Raw genomic sequence first — 21,043 nt, 5'->3', positions numbered from 1 at the left:
TGCTGATAAAAGGTTTTATGCTATTGAATAAGGAAAGCAAATAATGATTTTTACTTGGTTATATGTTCATGCTGCTTGCAGTTAGTTTAAAATCGTTCATGCTTAACTTACCAAAGTACAATCTATTCAACTCTTCCTAAAAGCAGTTATTTAATGAAGGTAGACTAAAAGATTTAATAGTCTCTTCTGGCCTTAAATTCTGTGAAGACCTGCAACTGTAACAGAAGTACCTCTTTAGCTTCATTAAAGACCATCTGCCAAGATCTCTGCTATTCTGTCATTTTCCTGAGATCAGCAACCATTGTAAATAATAACAGATTCCCTGTCATAAGTCAGAAGCCTAGTTGAGGGAATCCAAGGAATTTTTTTACATCGCATGGTGCTGGTGGCCTGCCATTGTCACTCAGTGATATTTTCAGCTGAGAAGTTAAAAAACAGGAAGTAGATTTTAAGAACACAAGTGTTCAAAGTTCCTTTCTTGATAAAGCAACTTAGACTTCAGTTTATTGCCAGTAGCACACCTTTTTAAGGGAGCTGTTAACAATCCTCTAATAACGGGCTCAGGCAGTCTCCCAGCCTTTTAGTGTTAAAGCACAGAGTCCCCAGGGCTGTTGCTATACTTCAAAGGTGAAAGCACTGGGCCAGTGCTCTCTGCGGCATTTCAAAGAGGCAGCGCTGTGTGGAGCCTGGGGTCAGCGGGGAGTCCCCAGCAGACTCTAGGTTCCATGCGGCACTGCCGCTTTGAAATGCCAAATGCAGCTCGCCCCAGGCTGCACACAGCGCTTCAAAGCTGCAGCGCCACGTGAAGCTCAGGGTCTGGGCCTGGGCTCCACATGGTGCTGCTGCTTTGAAGCGCCCCATTTTCTCCCTGTCTCCCCTACCTCGCCTCCGCCCCCCACTGCCTCTTGCTTATACAGGCAGCAAGAGAGGAAGCAACTAGTCGACTAGGGTGTCGACTACCTGATAAGCATTTGCTTATTGGATGGTTGACTAGTTGTTCACATTCCCTACAGTGTAGGCTTTTGAATATCCAGAAAGGTAAAACACACCCAAAACAGCTAATAACTGGCATGTCAGTGAGGTGGCTAAATTGTTCTCTTGTGATCAATCAGTCTTAATATTTTGTGCAAACTTTTGTTTTAGAGCTGAAACGTCATCCTCTCTTTCATGGAGTAGACTGGGATAATCTTCAGAATCAAACTATGCCTTTCATACCTCAGCCGGATGATGAAACAGATACCTCCTACTTTGAAGCTAGAAATAATGCTCAGCATCTGACTGTGTCTGGATTTAGCTTATAGTATCAAGAAAATGGAATTTTGTCCATGGTTTTGCACTTTTGTAAACTACCCTTTAACACTAGTTTGGCCTTGGTTTTCTTACCAAACTTAGTTTTTTAAAATAATTGATCAGTGTGGTTTTAATTTGTATATTCTTCTGTTCTAAAACAAAACTACTATACAAAATGTTTATTAATTACAAATGGCTTCTTGTTCTTTTTATTTATCATATTTTCTGCACTTTATTGAGAGCCTAAGTATGTATTTGTAAAGTTAGTAATGACACTTTCACACTTGGCAAAACATTGTCCTTTCTATTGCTGCTGTGGAGTACTTCCAATTTATAAGGGCTATTTTGCAATTAAACATAACTGAGTGGGGGCAGAAAATGCATGCTAATTATCTACCTTGGGTTCAATACATTCATAGTCACATTTGGGATAGCTTTGACCAATTTGGAGCAGCATCCATAACAAAAGTGAAAATTTTGTAGGTTTCAGAGCACTGTAAAATATCTTATCCCTCTGAATTATTCCTTAGTGGGATGAGGAAAAAGATATTTTGGCATCCTTAGGTCACACACTGCCCTCGGCTGCTGAGGTATCTGTGTTGTAAAACTGAGCTGTGTTTATTGCCAATGCTTTTTCCTTGGCATCTGCACAGAGTAAAGGAAGCTTATTGCTTTTTTTAAAAAATTGCTAACACTTTTGTAATACTGAGGAGATTTTTGAATGCATTATGGGATGATAGACTAAACAGTATTTTAGTGACCCCTTGTTTATTTTAAATGTAGAAGAACTAAGGATCCATATTGGGCTTCTTTCCTGTATCACTCTGCCAGATGTTAAAAAAACTGTTTGCTAATCAAAATATGAATTATGTATATTAGATGCTCTGTAATGTATTGTAAATTGATTTGAGAAGTTCAATTTCAATAAAATTGAGTTAAAATTAAGATGTTCAGTATTAAACATTTTAATCAGGGATCTTTGCAGGGATGTAAGCTGTATTTTAATATATTGGGAAAATGCATAGAGATTGTTTTTTCTTATAATGCCTGATATTTTTTTTTTTTTTTGGTTTGGTTAAACTGTTTCCTTTTATCTTAGATGAGAAGCATCATTAAAAATTCTTTCTTGTAGTGCTTACAATTGTATTCAATGCATTACAATGTTTTTGGTTTCCAAATTCAATGTCTGCTTGGGGACGGGTAGAAGGTTCATACTGTTCCATGGTGTAATCCAGCTTCTATATCCCAAAACTGAGAGCTATGCTAGCACTCCATTATTGGGTGGCTTTTCAGAGAACTACATGGAATTGTCATTTCAGGCAAAGCAAATGAATTGATGACCATTCACATCTCATGCTTCCTGGTCCACAAGACTAGTGAATGGAGTGTGGATTAATCAGAGCTGCCAGATTCTATGCTCCAAACTGCCAAGAAGGGTATGCGAGAGAAGAAATGCCCTATGTTTTGTCCTAGAAGCCAGACAAAATCAAACACTTGCAAATAATTACAAAATCATAGCTAATGTCTTGACAATTCGTAACAATGTTTGGATTGTAATTTATTGATGTTGGGATTTGTGAAAACATTGTATAATGAACACTAAGGAATGTTGCAATGTCAGAAACCACACTATAACCCATTCACTGAATGGTTTTCCAATTTCTGCATATTTGCAGATCACTGAATCTAGTTTGTGCATGTAGCAGCAATTAATAGTGATGGTTCTCTAAATGTTGAATAAATATGCATTTATTACTGCACATAATTACTAGGACTATTTCTGTCTGAAACAAACTGCAGATCCTAATGGGCTCTTTATCATAAGAGAAGAAATGTAGCATTTGTATCTACGTGTTCCAAACTCTCAAAAAATAATAATCAGAGATGAAGTACAGCCTTGGAGAATGTCATGGGATTAGTTTTGTTTTTCAGAAGTTAGATGAGAGAGTGCTAATTTTTAATGGGAAATACAGCCTTCTTTATGGAGAGATGATATAGTGCACCATAAGTCTGTTAGCAAAGTATTCAAACTAATACTGAAACTAATATTTAAGTGGTTCACTATTAATTATCTATTAGCATAATTAGTTGATGCTGATAGCAAGGGTTTTGTTAGGTTTTCTGTTGAATGTACCAGCTTGTATTCATCAAGAAAATATTTAAACCCAAAATTGTATAATTTAAAGGCTCACAAATTGATAAGCTTTTATTTAAATATTTTTCAAATTAATTACAATGTGCATCATGAATTACAGAACTATTTGCCAGGCTTAACTGTCTTTTTACATAGTCTAATACATTAATATAAAACTAGAAATCAAACCATTGTAAAACATGTATAAACAAAAACTTTAACATCTGGCTGTTGTTTCAAAAACTTTCAAGGAACAGAGTTTAGATGTTTATATATTTTACCATAGTCTTGCAAGTCAAAATAAAGACAGAACTGGGAAATGTTACACACTAAGTTTTGTAGACAAGTTGAAGAGTAGGGTATTAAGAGGAATAGTATGCATTCCAATAAAACATTGCTGAACAAGATCATATTTTTCTTGGTCTGAACAGTGGCATAATATGAATAGCCTCTGACTTTCATGTAGGTTTTACTATCCAGCTATAATGGCATTAAGTATTACATGTTGACTTCAAAAAAGAGTTTGTTTTATTCGTTATGGTGTATTTCAAAGATTCACCGTTACCCTTTCCTATGACTCTGAAGCAAAGTAAAAAGTTTTGAGGCCTTCAGTCTCCCCTTAGTAATTTATTTCATCTATGATGAATGCAGAAGCTGTGGAATTCTACCTCTGGTCGTTTGTGCACTGGACATAGGCCAGCAGTTTCTTTTCAGGCCCCTTGGTTTCCATGCATTCCATATCTGTTCCTTAAGTTACACACAATTCAAAGCTTCCAGCTGACCTCAATATCATCCTAGCTAGTGTCAACTAGATTGAGTTAAGTATAGAATAAAAAAATCAAGAAGTAGAATCAAGTCCACTGAAATCTCTGTAGTTAAAGGTCACATCTTGGGCACTTAGCTTTATAGCCCTAGTCACTGCTGAGATACTGTTAATCTATATATGGCACAGACAGTTGAGGCCAAGAAACTTTGAAATATTGACTGTACCTTTGCTAATTAAGCCTAGGCTTTAGTAACTGCAGACTCCTCTTAAAACCACTCACATATGTGAGAAGTCAACTCTGCCTCCAGTTGCTTTTGGAATTCACTCACCATCATTTACAAAGGAGCTCAGTGGACTCTCTTGTTCTGTGACTGTTCATGAGTTAAATTTAGCTCATTTTAGTACAATAAAACATTTTACTGTTTTCTATTGAGCACTAGAACCTGTCCTTATAAAACTGTGTGGTCCATCACCTAGCACTATGCTTTCTTACCAGTTTGTTTCATAGTGGCTTTATACTACTTCCTCTTTTACATGCAACCTTCAATTTCTTTTTGAGACTTTCCTCTTATACTTTTTTGAAACCTATATAATGAAAATATTTTAAAGTTCTGAGGAGCACTATTTACATATGCTAAGAAACAGGTATCTTGCTGAGACTGAAAAAAGAACCAATCTGAACATTTTATATAGTATACACAATTGAGAGTTTAGTGCTGTATGCTTTGCTTCCACCTCCAACCCTTCCTCCAATCCACTAGATTTAAATAAGTATTTAGAATACGGTGGGTCAGTAATGTCACTGAGGAGGAAGACTCAATTTACAATGTTTTATCTAAGTCTAAGACATTCAAATACTTATTTATAAATTACTCTACCCTTCTCCCCGGCAGTAGTTTTTAATTTTCTGCCCCCTTCACTTGTAGGCATTGAGCCATTGGCCAATCACATGGCACCCCCTTATCCTCCCCAGGCCTATTCTATACAAGTGGTAGTGCCTAGGCTTTCATTTACATTCTTGCTGCTCTGGACGGAAAAGAAGCTGGTGATAGAAAAGCACTACCACCTTGATTACAGGGTCCCCAAGTCTTTTGCCTTCTATGACTTCCTTACGTATGTCAGATCTAGCAGGCGTCGCCTAATCACAATATGTAGGTTTCATATCTCCTTGAGTCCAAGAATTGCTTGTTTTATTTCTAATCATCTGCTGACCACCTGCCTCTGCAATTGTCTCCTCCTCTGAAATCAGTATGTAAATGCCACTGTTCCCATGCATTCATGGGAAAATAGCAAGGAGCTGTCTCTTGATTTGGCTCCTACTATGCACTCCATGCTGGAAGTACAACCCCGCTGCATGATTATATAGCTACTGTGATGAGAGCTAAATAAGTGGAAAACAACTTTCTCCAAACCCAACTGGCTTTTATCAGCTAACATTTGGACAGTGCCAGCTGAAGTAGCATATGCAGGGCATCAGAGCCACACTGATTTGTTTAGAAAGGCTCTCAGGAGTTAACTTCTGTCACATGTCCTGCCAGCTAATCTCTCTGACCCTGTGAAGTGGCAAAAACGAGCCTGTTACAGGCCTTCATAGAAAAGAAAACATGGGAAGGTCCAGTCTCAAACTACCACTTTAACCCTGTAAGTTAGGCCCTAAATAAGGTTTATAGTCATGCCTAGTGAGGAATATCTACCTACACTGCCAATGCTGGAAGAGCACAGGGAAGCAGCATCTGTAGAATAACGGTTTTGCTTTGTATTAAAACGTGTTTCTTTCCACAGAATGTCACTTTGGGAGGGTTGGTAGACACTTATGTACTGACTGCATAATAATCCAGTAGTAACGCAGATATTGTGATGAATGTTTCTACGTTTGTTAGAGGCCTTTAAAAAGAGTGAACGGAGTTATTTTTTGCATACACTAATACCCCGGGAGATGCAAATGGTACTATGTGTGTGGTCATCTTCACCAATACATGCAGTAAGTGATGGCAGAGTCACAATCCTATTTTCTCAAAAATGTGTGTAACTAGCCTTTAATGTAGTCTCTCCTTGCTCAATGACCACTTAATTTTTTTCACTGTCTAATGACACAATCAACTGTTTAAAGTACAGGCAGAATAATTTCAGAGACGCCTAAAATCTCAACCATAGCAAAATTTCCATTGTCTAATTAGTTTAATTTAAACACATTTTCAGCATCTCCATTCATGCGAGGTTTGTTTATGTGTTACACCAAAACAACAGCTTGTCAGGACATGATATCAGAGATGTTCTCCTGATACTTTATTTAGTAACTCAAAGACTAAGATCAGAAGAGGAAGAAATCTCTTTTTTTAAAAAGTACTTAAAGACAAGATTAAAATCATATTCTGTTAAGCAAGGCAGAAACATTAAAACCTATAATTACATCTGTTTTATACAGTATAACTTGTATGAAAAGTGCTTTCAAAAATTCGAAAATAAGAGACTGTACAGGGCAGAAAGCATGTCTTATCCCAAAAGACATTTCCCATAAATTATTTGTAACATATAATTCTGAATGAAGAATGACAACAAACAACAGGATAATTTTAAGATTCATCTCTTAAATGTAGATTATGGCATAATGAATTTTTTCTTATCTTCATTGCAAATGCAAAATAAACATTTTACTGTCTAGGTCTGATTTCTTACTTCATAAAGAAAAAGTAATCTTAATATAATGCTCCCCTTTTCCAGAGCTTTAGGCTATGTAACTTAGATACTTTTTTTTTTTAAATCAAACAGCAAAGCATGCTTTGACCAAGCAAACTTCACAAAATTGTTATATTCACATGTTTATATTGATCATTACAATTTATATGTATGAACAAATATCACTGGAAAGGAAAATCTGGACCAAAATTAGGATAATAAACATCTTGGAAAATATTTTGATGTAGTGGAGGGATACAAGGAAAATATGGAAATAGGGGTTTTCTCTCCAGTAGGTTTTGGTGTGGGAAAGGCTACACAGATGTTGGGGCTAGATTAAAATAATATAAAATTTACTTTAACCTGTAAAATCTTACAAATACGGGGTGTAGATAATTTTTATCTTGTATTTTAAAGCACGGTGTGCATAAACTGTATGTTTGTTAAAATGTAACCTGTTAGCAGTAAAGAAATACCTGTATGAATGTATCGTTCAGTGCATCTTCTCTCTCTCTGGCTCTTCTACAGCACAGACGGTCTCAACATTATAATCAACAATCCCCTTGTTACTACCTAGTCTCTAACAGGCAAGATGCTTGCCTGCTAAGAGTAAAATGGTTTTGGAAGTGGGTACATATAGAAGTGCAATAAATGGCAGGATTATCAAGTCAAATATTTGACTCCACCGATGACTGCTGTACAAAGAAATTTAGCCCAAATCTGTCTATCAGCAAAACAGACCAGTTGAGCCCTTCAAAGCGACAATGTTATATGCAGCCTTTTTAGCTACCATATAATTATGTAGACAGAACTTATACTGTCTGCCCAGTCACTGTTTCGATTTCACAATATGGAACAAGTGAAATAAATCTGAGTTACTGCAATTACAAAATCATCCTCACTTTAAAGTTACAGTTTTACAAATGTTCTATTCTATATATACACAGGGTTTTTTTTCTGTTTACTTTATTATCAATTGCCATAAGAAAAATCAGTCATCTCCACAGAATGACCAGGCAGGAATCCATTCCAAAATAATAGTTAATAATTTAAGGTTCATGTGGTTTAAGGGCGGGATAATTAAATTCATTTTACTTGTAACCTAGGAGCAGTGGATCATTCAAGTATCAATAATGTTAGTCCTTAAGTGGTTAACTCACACGTAGTGCAAAAAATTACTACAACAGAAGGGAAATTTAGCCATCACAGGTCCTGAGGTTCTCATGTGAATTCCTTCTCTCTCCAGGCTTTCCCAGTTCTAGTAGTCTTTAAGTGAAATCAAAAATTAAGTTCTTAGTTCAGTTTTCTAAAAGAGGAACCAAACATGTAATTAGTTTAACCCCATTTCCTTAGCCTTTGAAAAAATGTTGGTAGTGCAGCCACTTAAAACTTACTTATGTAATGACTTTTCACTCAAAACAGCATGTTGTGAACACAAAGAATTAACATTATGAAGTTAATTACATGTTAAATCCCACAATTACTTGAAATTAGGTATAATGCCCTCTCTATTATTTTGCATACATCATATATTTCTTCACAGCATACTTTTGTATATTAAACAGAAAAAGATGATCAAGTTTAAGAATGGTGCACAGGTACTAAGGGTCAGTTGTTTTTCCAAAGCGATTAGGCCAAAAATTTATCCTAATTTACCCAAGACCAGCCTGGGTTCTTTTCAAATAAAAATTCTTAAGGAGAGGATTTTTTCCAACATAATCCATAGATTTATTATATTTGGCTGTAGCTATATCTCAAAAGAATCTGACATTTTAGAAGATCTCTCCATTAAAACAAAATACAAAAATAGGCATGATAGCAGCACATTTTCTCCTTCATTACCACAAAACTCACCAACAAGCACATAACTGCCCTTAACATTTTCACCACTGAAAAGAAAGAAAATCGCTTCCAAACACAATCACCTCTGTACTCCCCAAACAGATCATCTTAGCAACATATCTCTAGATTAGAAGATCATGCAATTCAGATAATTTCTGAATTCTAAATCCTCTGGAGAATAAAAATGCCACCATTATGCAGCATGTCCAGCCCCTCACTACTTTGTAGCTAAGATCCTCGGCACAGATCTGCCACATGGCAGTATATAGCACTTACACTAAACAAGTAAGCTTGCGCCTTCGTTTGTTTGGATTGTTTTTTAAATTAGTATACAAATAATAGAACAAAGCCTGTTGTCAATGATCTCAGGACAGTGTAATACCAATGTACTATTCTTATATTTGGGGAAGTGACCCCTTAACTCACAGTGTCCATTTCAAGTTTGGGCGAAATGCGTGAATAATGGCCACTTTTTAAAGTACAGATGTAGTTTGGTCAAAGAATAATTCAGCACAAATCTAGTGAGAGATCTGCAGAAAGATGTGGAATAAAGAGGTTAGGATAAAGAAGAATACCATGCTAAGACAATGCAATCAGCAAGTGAGTTCTGAGTCTGGATCTGGTGTTTAGAAAACACTAATTTGAGCCTTCCATGTTTAGATAGAGAAGAGAAATAGAGGAGCTTAAGTAGAGTTTGAAGGGTACTACTCTTAATTAAAGCAACACTACTTCATTTAGCTAAAGGAAGCAGAAAAGAAGCCCAAGATCACTTGATCAAGAAAGGACAGACAGGAAGATATTCAAAACATTGAAAAATATGTACTGGGTATCAGTATAAAAGTATTAATTCCAGTACAAATGAGATGACCAGCAAAAGTAGCTAGAATAGGAAACCAAACGTCAAACACTCTAGAGTTCTTTAAAGAAACCATCTTCACATTTACAGGGAGAAATCTGTTTGCTAGGCAACAGCAGAACAACAAGAATGTACCAGAGATTCCTGCATAACAATAAAGGTGGTTCAAGAGGATATTGTTGGCCACAGAGCCTAAGGACATCAAGCAGAGAAGAGCCAGCCAGCCTCAGATATATAAGGATACTTACTGAAATTGGTATGGTGTTTCCTTTTGTGCAAGGCTTATGCTTAGGTCAAGTTAAGTTCATATTGCCCATGCAGAAAGCTTGGCTACTTTCCTATGCTGAAGAAATTTGCAGGGGAATAAAGCTAGATAGGTCACTTCCTCAAAATGCCCTTAAATTCCCCACTGCAAGGGAGAAGCTATGGTAGTTCATTTTAAAGCTCTTGCTGAACATCCTTTCTTTTCCGCTTTGGAAAGGAGATCACATCTTTCTATTCCTGTCTCTTCCAAAGGCCCTGATACATGGTTAGGTTCAGTGTCCCATTCTTTGCATTGGGAGTTTCTTTAGTACATAAAGTGGAATATTCAGCAGGTCATCTCCAGGATAGCGAAAGCTCAAGAAAATGTGGGATTCTTTAGGGGCACTAGCTGTCAATCCACTTAATGTTTTGACACTGCCCATGTCCTCTGTTGACACTATATAAGCTTCATGTAATGCAAGAATATGCTCAGCATTATGTATGAAAACAAAATCTTCATTGGTGATCATCCCTATGAGTAGAATACTGTAATGTCTAACAAATGAAATGTTAAATATACAAACACATGCTCTGTTGAGTAAAAGTATACAAATCAATCTTTACCTTCGCCTTCTTTGAAAATATACATGCATCAACCACTGGGCAATGAAGGGCCATACAACAGCAAAGGCTAAAGTGCCAGGAGAAATCTCAAAGGGCCACCACGATGGTCTCTAAACAAAATAAAATACCAACTGTGGTCACTAATTTGTACCACAACATTAGATTATAGTACATACATACACTTTAAATGCCACTGTGTCAAAGTGCAAAAAACTAAACACTTGCATAGCAGAAGGAAATTTATTAAATAATTTCTTCAGAGCCTGGATTATAGCAGCTCTATTTTACTCCTAGTTTAAGGATCAGAATTTAAAGTATGTAAGAAATCTGAAGTCATTTTATCTTGTTCCAAACATACCTTTTTACAAATATGAAAACATACCTTAACAGGTGAGGCAGGTTGTAAATTTGACTGTAGTGTCAGTGATCTTGCCTTTAAATACAAACCAAGGTTAATGGGTATTAAAATGGTACACTGACCTCACATGGAAATGAATACAAATTTCTGTATGAATGCACTGACTTGCAACTGAAGAGGCAACCAATATACTTGACTTAATGTGTAAAAGCCACATGAACTCTATTATAGTGAAGACTAGATACAGCTAAAACCCCACACAAGACCTCACAGTTGCAAAATAAAATAAACTTCTTTAATAACTTGGATTACAGACCTAATCCTTCTTTTCTTCTCTTAAAAAGCATAGAAACTATCCAAAATATACCCTTGGGAGAGCTTTTCAAGGCATAGCTAGTTAATCAACAGAGGTACATTTTTCTTTAAATATAACTTTCCAGAAAAAAATATATAATCTGGACAATTTTTTACCTGGGAGGCTGTCAGTGCCTCCAGTGTATGCAGTCTCTGAAGCACGTTCTGCATGTCTTCTTGTAACCTCATGAGCACTACTGCAATTTGTTCATTGAGGCTGCCCCTCAGTGCTCTGTCTGACCCCCAGCGTTCTCCATCTCCTCCACTCCCTATCTGTCCACCTTGAGCACCATCGCCCAGAGGCTGCATCCTATGCCCTAAGTTTTTGAAAAAAAAACCAAACAAACAAAAAACAGACAGAAGCTATTACCTTTAATGAAAATATTTGGTTACGTTGCTTTATCATTTCTCACTTCCTCAATGAAGGGGAACACTTGTAACCTCTATAGATTTAACTCTAAATTCTCATACAAAAGACCCATACAAAAGATGTTGTTATAGCAGTATTTGTGGTACTACAGTAAAGGATCTATAACTATAAACATCATTTGCAGGATCTTTGATTCCTGTGAGTCAACTCAACAGCAATGATGGGGCCAGATGAAATATTTCCACCACTTTCTTTTACCAGCTTCATGACTTTGTTTATCTTTAAACCTTTTTATTCTGTCAGTCTATCCAATGCCTCTTAGTCTTCTTCTGTTTTAGTTCCCTGCATTCAGGTATGTATCACTATGTATTTTTGACAAATCTAAACCACCAAAGTGGTCTTTCTTGACTCTTCCAGGACAGAATTATTTCCTGCCTGAGCTGTTTTCTTATCATCACTTCTTTTTTTTAATTTTCTTTAGTTTTTATACTCAGTATTCCTCTCAGCCTGTTCATTATGTTTGTCAGCTTTTCTCATGCTTGAAGAACATATGTCTCTATATGCTGATTTTCATTCTTATCTAAATGTCCTTAATCTTTCAGATCTTGAAGAATTTTCTAAATGCAGTAGTGGTTAGTCTGATTCTTCTTTTCAAGGCATCTTTGCAATTTTCATTCTTTGATACTAGTCCTTCAAGATACACAAATGTTTCCACTTGTTCTACTTCTTTGGCTCTTTGATCTTTACTACTTCTTGTCTCCCAATTGCCACAATTTTTGCAGATAAGTAAAAGACTATTTGAATTTTCTGCTTTCCCCACATTCCTTGTCAGTTATTCTTGATATGTTCTCCTTGTTCAATATTGTCTCGGGGGTTATTCACTGTCCTCCCATGTAGCATGACTCCTCAGCTACGTCTACACTGGCATGATTTTCCAGAAATGCTTTTAACGGAAACATTTTCCGTTAAAAGCATTTTCGGAAAATCGCATCTAGATTGGCAGGACGCTTTTCCGCAAAAGCGCTTTTTGCAGAAAAGCATCCATGGCCAATCTAGACGCGCTTTTCAGCAAAAAAGCCCCGATCGCCATTTTCGCGATCAGGGCTTTTTTGCGGAAAAGGAATCTCTGCTGTCTACACTGGCCCTTTTGCGCAAAAGTCTTTCGGAAAAAGACTTTTGTCCGAACGGGAGCAGCATAGTATTTCCGCAAAAGCACTGACAATCTTACATGAGATCGTCAGTGCTTTTGCGGAAATTCAGGCGGCCAGTGTAGACAGCTGGCAAGTTTTCCCGCAAAAGCAGATGATTTTGAGGAAAAACTTGCCAGTCTAGACACAGCCCTCTAGTTTAATCTCTCCATGCTACAGCCTTTAATGCTTCCAGAACTAAGTTTTACAAATCTGATGATGGAGTGGAACAAGGATAAACATTTACAGTCATCCCAATAATCTGATATTCATGATTCCATGATTTGCTGGATAGCGCATAAAGAAACTTTATAGAACAATGGAATGGGAACGAGAATGGAATTGAATATAATGAATATGAAAGCTGCATCCTCGTTTGAGCAAACTTCCCAATGCTAAGTAGCAAGCCCTTTGCCCAATCTGAGACCATGACGAAAGCACAAAGGAGGTGGAAAAAGTTAGACATTTGCATTAAACTTAATATTTTTGTGGTAAATCTATTAAGGTTCTGCTAGGAAGTAGCAATCGTGAAAGGGAGTAGGATAAATAATCCCATACAATGTCCATTCTAGTTTTTCAATCTAGCAATGTTTCAGGATTCTTCTTAATAATTGCTGCTAAGGATAGTTTCTGGTGCCTCTTGGAAAAAGTGAAAGAATCATCTGTTGTACTTTTTTGAAAAATAAAGCACACAACTCTATTATATTAGCAGGAAAACTCAGCCAGGCATTTCTACATGTCAGATCATTTTCTCATTTTACAGTGTTTTCAGTAACCTGTAATTATTATTCATAGATATTTCTTCCAGATTTCCGATTAACAAAGTGGCTTTAAATTTGGTTTAAATGTGGCCAATGGCAGATATTTGATTGTGTAAAAATACAAGTTTTTAAAAGAGTGCTGTTTCCATACTATAGTCTTCAATATTGTTAAAATCCACACACATAGTAAGAGGTAGGGGAGTCCCTCATATACTGAAGATATTGACTACTAAATGACTACCTCATATATTAGTAATTTAGTATATATTATAAATAAGGCAAATAATCATGACCAAAAACTGACCAAATACAATGCCAAAAATGAATATTTGAATGAAGTGCTCGATTCAGATACAATAAAAATATGTTGATGTTTAAAATGCACCTTGTAACTAACTCTCCTTTCTCTACATTTATAGATCTGGTTTGATGACGAAGTGCAAGATTACACCTATAAAACAGAAGAGTGCTCTAAGTGATGCTTGGAATTCAAGGTAAACCAAACCAGAACAGTCCCAGTATTAAGCTCATGAGGCCAACTCAAACATCCTCCAGTACAAGAACATTCTTTTCTGACTCTTATTATAAATAAAATGCAAAGTACTCTTACCACTGGAATTTAGGGATGTGATATTTATTAATCTAGTTATGGAACAAGGTTGGATGAAAACATTACACAGAATGGCTGCCTCAGTGTTCAGTCTTGCTTGACAAATGACTCAGTCTCAGCTGATTTGTATGTAGAAATATAGTGAGAAAAATACAACCGGTGCACATATAGTACCTCTCCCTCTTCGTACTCCATGGAAATCCACCTTTTCTCCACCTTTCTTCTCTTTATGAGGGCCTCCATCACTGCTTTTGCCATCTTCTCCACCACACTTGACTTCACCTTTTCCTTCAACTGCTACCTCCATTATATCTTCAGCGGGCAGGTGAGCATGCTCAGAAAAAACAGCATTTTCCAACTGATGACTGTGATCTACTTCCAAGAAATGGGATGAATGCTGTAAAGATCCTTTGGCTGATGTAATGATTTCCAAGGGCTACAAAATAATGGCAGCATTTTGTTAATCTTAAAGTGTATGTTTTGTAAAATCTGACAGGTGTCAAATAAAAAGATGAAGTATACTCTTTTTACTTTTTTTAGGAGGTTCACCACTGTTAAAGTTTTGCTTTCAATAGAAGTAATTATCACCCTATAGGATGCTCATATTATTTTCTAGATGTCCTTTTCAGGTTAGAAAGACTACTTTAGAGGTTAGAGGAGATTTACCTTAATATAGCTGTTTGTAAAAGGGGGATAACTTGTTTACCTATCAGCTCAGAGGTGTTGAGGTTTATTGTTTGTAATTTGTAAAAAGCTTTAAATATTTAAAACATTATAATTACATTTAAAGTATAATTTAAATTCCAAAACATTCCATCTGGAAATAAAACAAAACCTATGTGCCTTTTTTATAAATAATTGATTATTAAAAATAGATAAATATTGTATCAAATATCTTTAAAGTACTGCTGGCTGCATCTTGTCAGAATGCAAAATCACATTAGCCAACTTGAGTAGGCAGCGATTAAATTGCAGATATGTCTCTTTGTTCTAGAATTTGGCCATCAGCTTACACCTTTCACAAAACAATCATTGCTAATAGCCTTTCATCAACTATCCTCTCTAAATTTGCAATGCTATAGGATTTAAACTATACACATGTACACCTGCTGAAAGGCAAGCCATGATAAAGGCCTGAGAAATGGATGGCAGCTACATTACAAACTCATTCCCAAGTTCATATGGCAGTTTGTACAGATTCCTCTTTAGACATGTAATATATCCTCTCCAGTTTGAGGGAAAGGTTTCACTTATCTGTAGTTGAGCCCCTTGACTTATAGAAGTACATGAGCCAAACAAAACGGCCAACGCAGTGTGATATTACCCCAAAAATTGACTGGATATTTTTAAAAATCTGGTCAAGTTCAGAATTGAACTCAAAGTGTCATATATCCCAGAAACCGCAGCCTATGTGACATTCTCAGTGCCATACAGGTAGCATATATATATTGTGGGGATGCGGCCCACATTACACAACTACATATTCAGCCCACAATGATAAACTGATTGAGAACCACTGATCTACATGCCATCTCTATTTACATACCCACAACTACATCTGAAAATGTACTTGCTATAATTCATAAACCTTATACTTTCAGAGCTTTCGCTATATTGTTGGTAAATCTTTCACAATGTCAAAAAATTATACTTGGCTTTTTCAGAGAGTACCCTCCAAAAGAGTTTTTTTTAATGTTTCAATTGGGATGATCAAAGCACTTCTAATGTTCAGTGTTTTCATGCAAATAGTATGCCAAGTTATCCATATAATTAAAGTGTTTCAGCAAGCTCAAACCATATATGCTTTAGTTAGAAAATCACCTGTGTAAGGGAGCTTGCAACAGTTCTGCCATACCACCTTCCACAGCGAATTTTAGTAGTGGGTGATGCTGGTAACAAGATGAAAGGAATCTTCCAGGATCCATAAAAACAATTAGATAGGAATGTAATGTAATGGCTAGGGTACAAGCCTAGAATTTGGAAAATGTTGGGTTCAATTCTTTGTTCTACTATAATCTCACTATATGAGCTTAGGCAAGTTTCTCTGTATCTCAATTTTACAAATGTAGAGCTGAGATAACAGTGTTTCCTTCAGACACTCAGATAGTAGGATAAAATGAGATTTTATTTAGATAAGGAGTGGTTAGAATATTTATTTAAATTATTTGTTTCTAATAAAAAAGGAAGATCACACATTTTACAGTAGAGCGTTAAGTAATCCATGCACATCTTCTGTTGCTCCTGTTCATAATAAACAGGGAGTTGTGAAACTCATTACATTCCACTTTAAAAATGTACCCCTTAGTCTGAAATATTTTTACCTCCTCTTGTCCAAATTGTTCCATAGAATCACAATAAACTTCACTGTCTGAATCACTTGTCAAGTGCTGAATTCCTGAAATCTCTTCAACGCTGTCTTCATTTGCACCTATGCATAATTGATACATGCCCAAACAATAAATACAAGGCCAATTCTGACAAAAAATAAGGAAATGATTCAATATTCAAGTGAGATACACTTGACAACATTTTGAATGTGGTAATTTTGCACCATAGATTAAAGATTAAGAATAAGAGTTACATAGTTATAGGTTATAAAACTACAACAGGCTGAAACTCCCTGGTCACTGTGCTTGGTGAACTGTTTGCGTCGTATCCTAAATACTAGGAAGTTAGGTTTGGTACACGCACAGAAAATAGAGTTCATCAGGGCCCTAATAGACTCTGCAGTTTGAGATCTCTCTAGACCTACTATTTTCAGACAATTTGTCACTTCTACCTCAGTCTGCAATCTCAGCCTTCCATGAAAATTCAGACATGGATCAAACTCTTGGGCTACATGTCCACTTGCATGCAGGTGCTCCGGTTTGCAAGGCTACATTTTCTCCCCCTCTAAATTTGGCTTGGCAGCAGTTTACTATAAAACACTTCTTTGGACAGACTGGTCCACCTTCCCCCTGATCCTGGACTCCTTACAGTGGCAGATGCTTCTTGAGAACATCTGTCAGGGTGTCCTTTGCATCTGGCCCTTCTCAAGCAAGACTGATATCCCCCTAGTGATCTGGTAAATACAGCTGGGATTGCTCTTTCCTAAGCTGCATTTATCTCTGGAGCATCACCATTTATTAGACATCAGGCAATACATAACCTTCTACCTGAACAGAACAAATTATTTTGTGCTCTGCCTTGCCAGTTTGTGTCATATGCGGATCCGATGAAGTGTCAAGAAGTCTCTTCACAGACAAACTCTAGATGGACAATATTCTGTATCATAACTGCATACAACATTGCTTCAGTTTCGCTCCCTCAGCAAGCACAAGCTCATTCAGCACAAGCATTCTCAGTGATTGTTCCATATTGGACATTTGTAGGGCTGCAACATGGTCACCCATTCCTGCATTTATGAATTGTTATGCCGTTACTACATCTTCTAGGGTGGATGCAACCTTCAGAAGGGCAGCCCTACAATTCTTATTCAAGCAAGGTCTGAGTCCTGCCTCTTGGAGGGAGGGGCGGAAGTGCTCACTGCTTGCTAGTCATCTAAGTGTGTACTTATGATATTAGTCCCCAATATGATGGGGACTAATTTAGTTACAACCACTCAAAAGAGAGATCTTGGAATCATTGTGGAGAGTTCTCTGAAAACATCCATTCAGTGTGCTGTAGCAGACAAAAAAGCAAATAGAATGTTAGGAATCATTAAAAAAGGGATAGAGAATAAGACAGAGAATATCTTATTGTCTCTATGTAAAACCCTGGTACGTTCACATCTTGAATACAATGTACAGATGTGGCGCCTCATCTCAAAAAGATATATTGGCATTGGAAAAGGTTCAGAAAAGGGCAACAAAAAATGATTAGTTGTTTGGAACAGGTCCGATATGAAAAGACATCAAAAGGACTTGGACTGGGGTGGAAAAAGGAGAATAAGGAAAAGTTATTTACTTATTCCCATAATATAAGAACGAGGGGTCACCAAATGAAATTAATAGGCAGCAGGTTTAAAAGAAACAAAAGGAAGTTTTTCTTCACGCAGCACAGTCAACCTATGGAACTCCTTGCCAGAGGATGTGGTGAAGATTAGGACTTTTAACAGGGTTCAAAATAGAGCTAGATAAATTCATGGAGGTTAGGTCCACCAATGGCCATTAGCCAGGATGGGTAGGAATGGTGTCCTAGCCTCTGTTTGTCTAGAAATGGAGGACAGAAGAGGGATCACATGATAATTACCTATTGTGTTCCCTCCCTCTGGGGCATCTGGTATTGGCCACTGTCAACAGACAGGATACTGGGCTAGTTGGACCTTTGGTCTGACCCAGTATGGCTGTTCTTATGCAGTTGCATCTACTCCAAAAAGAAACATGAAAAATGTGCATCTACTTAAAGAAAAAAATGTAACCATGATTTTCTTAAGATGTGATGTAGATGTACATTCAGAAACAGATTACACTTTTGTGGGGGTCTTTTTCCTTACCCGTTCTGCCTGCAGTCCCCCTCTATTCTTTCTTGCACTTCTGCCAGGGAAATGGGGTCGAGGCACAGGGGTTTGCCTCACTCCATCCGTTCAGTGCTTCTGCTAGGCAATGGGGTCTGGGAACAGAGGCTTCCCCCACTCCCTGGCAGGAACCCTAGGTGGGCAGAGTAGGTCATGGAACCCATTTTTCTTAGAACTCAAGGAAGCAAATTGGAGGCTCAGAACAGCACCACATCATACAGTCAAGGGAAAGGCTATGGTCATGAGGTGCAAGCACTACCCCTCTACAGGTGCTTCTACATAAATTCTCTGGGTTCAGCTTGCACATACCTCAGTGGAATACATATCTCAAAGAACCACAATTAGAGTAATTACCCATATCATTCTTGTTCTAGAACAAAGGAATTAATCCTTTGTTTACTTCACTCCCTTTCCCAAACACATTATGGAGCAGTATTTCAATCTGAAATTGTTGATGTCTCCAGGTTAAAGTTCAAGTTAGCCACTTAAACATTTGAGTTCATAAATACAGTCTTTGCAAGTTATAATATAAATCTGCATGATTTCCATCCAGTTACTTCTTAGATTCAAATTCAAATAGAATTTTATCATATATGGAATTTTAAAACAAAAACAAATTAAGTAAGTTCTTGAAATTAACAATGGTTTCGGGCCTGCCTGTCTCTGGATTCATGTGTTTTACTATTACAGATCTTAAGTTTATTTAAACCTGTATTCTAATTTTAATCACATTTAATTTTCTTTCTTAAAAGATTCTGTGGTTAAGGGGAACCAGCTGCAGCCCTTGAAATTCCTGGAGTAAGATTTGCACAAAGAATATCCTCCTGAGGGGGGGGGGGAAAAAAAAAGATAACATACTCATGTGAGGACAATACCTTGGCGAACATCATTATTAGTTTCCACCGTTAATTCTAGTTTTTGCTCCACTTTCTTTATTTCTTCCTCCATATTTACGCCGTTCAGGGCAGATTTAGTCTGGGTGCGAATTGGCAAATCTGAAATAAAACTGTCCTTGTAACAGCCATTGGTGACAATACTTTCCAAATCCTTAACTGCTGTTGAGTCCTGCTTCAGATTCTCATAGTCTGTGAAAGAACAAGAAAACCTTGCAAATAAAAACCTTTGTGACTTATGGTAAAAGACACATTTCTGCAGATAACTGACTTTCTGATGTGTGTATTACTTGTATGGTTTGAATCAGATTTAGATTACATTTTTATTTGGACTTATGTTCACAGAGTTAGTCCTGCTCCTTTAAAGATTAATCTTAAAGCAAAAAAATCATAAATTTTTATTCTACATAGCAAGTAAAATAGGTATTTTTAAATATAAAAGTGGCAAAACCATTGTATCCCTCATCAGTTACTGAAACTGAAGAGGATTATTACAGTTTTCTTGTTGACAAAAATATATAAACAACTACGTTCTAAATGCATATTTTCTCTTGGTTTTCATATGACACTGTATTCTAAAATCCCCCCCTCCCCCCCCCACACACACACACACAAAGTTCTCACTGTAACTCTTCTTCAACCAAAGATAAAAGGAGAGAAGGAAATAGGATTTGTAATTCTATGGTTATATCCCATATGCCTACATACACTCTCAGCCACCCATGAGATAAACAGGTCCTAAATATAAAACAATAACCACCCACAACAACTTTGGCCCTGATCCCGTATGCTATTATCCTTAATTCTTCACCTTGGAATTCAGGTTGAAAGGTGATCCCATTCTTCATATGTATTCCTCTGTGCAGTTTGTATAAACAAAATAAACCCACTGATATATCTCACACATGACATTCAAGATTTGCAACCATTTAGGGTAATAATACTACCCTGTGTATTGGAAAAGGTAACATTCAGGACTCAAATATACCTTTTTCACTTTGCTGTATTTCTTTTTCCTCTTCTTCATGATCCTCTGCCTCTTCTGATTCTGCTCCACTGTCACTGCTCTCAGCTTTACCATTTACAGCCTTTGAATTTGGTGTGGAAGTCATAACATTACCAAGGTCTAAAGACAAATTTTAAATAAACAAGAATAGTATTTATTATTAAGCCACAGTTTAGCATAAAGTTATTTAATAGCTATTTATAAAATTTTCAGACTAGAGCATTTCTCCAATATGCTCAATTTAATTTCACCTTATCTTATTTAATTTTTAAATAATCATCATCTTTACTGTCACTCACTATAACACAGCCAGCGTGTAATTGCAGATGAATTGCTTCCTCTGATCAGATAAAAAATAGTCTAGGAACTAACTGACAAAAGACACTATTCTTGCTATGCTGTTAACATCAAAGAGATGGAAAATGTTACCTCATTTATAGCACTACAGCAGTAATATTATAGAGGAGACTGAAATGGCTACTCTGTTCTAACCCCACACATCTATATTTCTCTAAAAATCCTATTGGGTTTAAATGTCTCAAGTTCTCTTTCAGCCCAAAGGTCAATTTTGGAAGAAA

The 21,043-nt window shown here is 36.7% G+C and overlaps 2 protein-coding genes across 8 annotated transcripts in view; one reads left to right on the top strand and one right to left on the bottom strand.

Moving 5' to 3' along the window:
• MASTL (microtubule associated serine/threonine kinase like) overlaps positions 1-3,055 on the top strand; it is a 28,248-nt gene extending 25,193 nt beyond the window's left edge. For both annotated transcript variants that reach the window (XM_006115264.4, XM_075922552.1), the window contains one exon: positions 1,144-3,055. In XM_006115264.4, the coding sequence (XP_006115326.2) occupies positions 1,144-1,301 (158 nt within the window). In that variant the 3' untranslated portion in view covers positions 1,302-3,055. The remainder of the gene's footprint in view (positions 1-1,143) is intronic.
• A 3,399-nt stretch (positions 3,056-6,454) lies between these two features.
• ACBD5 (acyl-CoA binding domain containing 5) overlaps positions 6,455-21,043 on the bottom strand; it is a 47,752-nt gene continuing 33,163 nt past the window's right edge. For 5 of the 6 annotated variants that reach the window (XM_075922554.1, XM_075922555.1, XM_075922556.1 and 2 more), the window contains 8 exons: positions 20,448-20,585; positions 19,442-19,651; positions 16,393-16,499; positions 14,246-14,507; positions 11,261-11,460; positions 10,814-10,864; positions 10,432-10,541; positions 6,455-8,132 (listed from right to left, as the gene is read on the bottom strand). In XM_075922554.1, the coding sequence (XP_075778669.1) occupies positions 8,063-8,132; positions 10,432-10,541; positions 10,814-10,864; positions 11,261-11,460; positions 14,246-14,507; positions 16,393-16,499; positions 19,442-19,651; positions 20,448-20,585 (1,148 nt within the window). In that variant the 3' untranslated portion in view covers positions 6,455-8,062. Of the gene's footprint in view, positions 8,173-10,431; positions 10,542-10,813; positions 10,865-11,260; positions 11,461-14,245; positions 14,508-16,392; positions 16,500-19,441; positions 19,652-20,447; positions 20,586-21,043 lie in introns of all 6 variants that reach the window. The other variant, XM_006115266.4, reaches the window with a different exon arrangement.

This window comes from Pelodiscus sinensis, chromosome 2 (genome assembly GCF_049634645.1).
Source record: "Pelodiscus sinensis isolate JC-2024 chromosome 2, ASM4963464v1, whole genome shotgun sequence".
Taxonomy (NCBI): domain Eukaryota; kingdom Metazoa; phylum Chordata; order Testudines; family Trionychidae; genus Pelodiscus; species Pelodiscus sinensis.
Note: the sequence above shows the minus strand (reverse complement) of the source record. Positions and strands in the feature narration are given on the sequence as shown.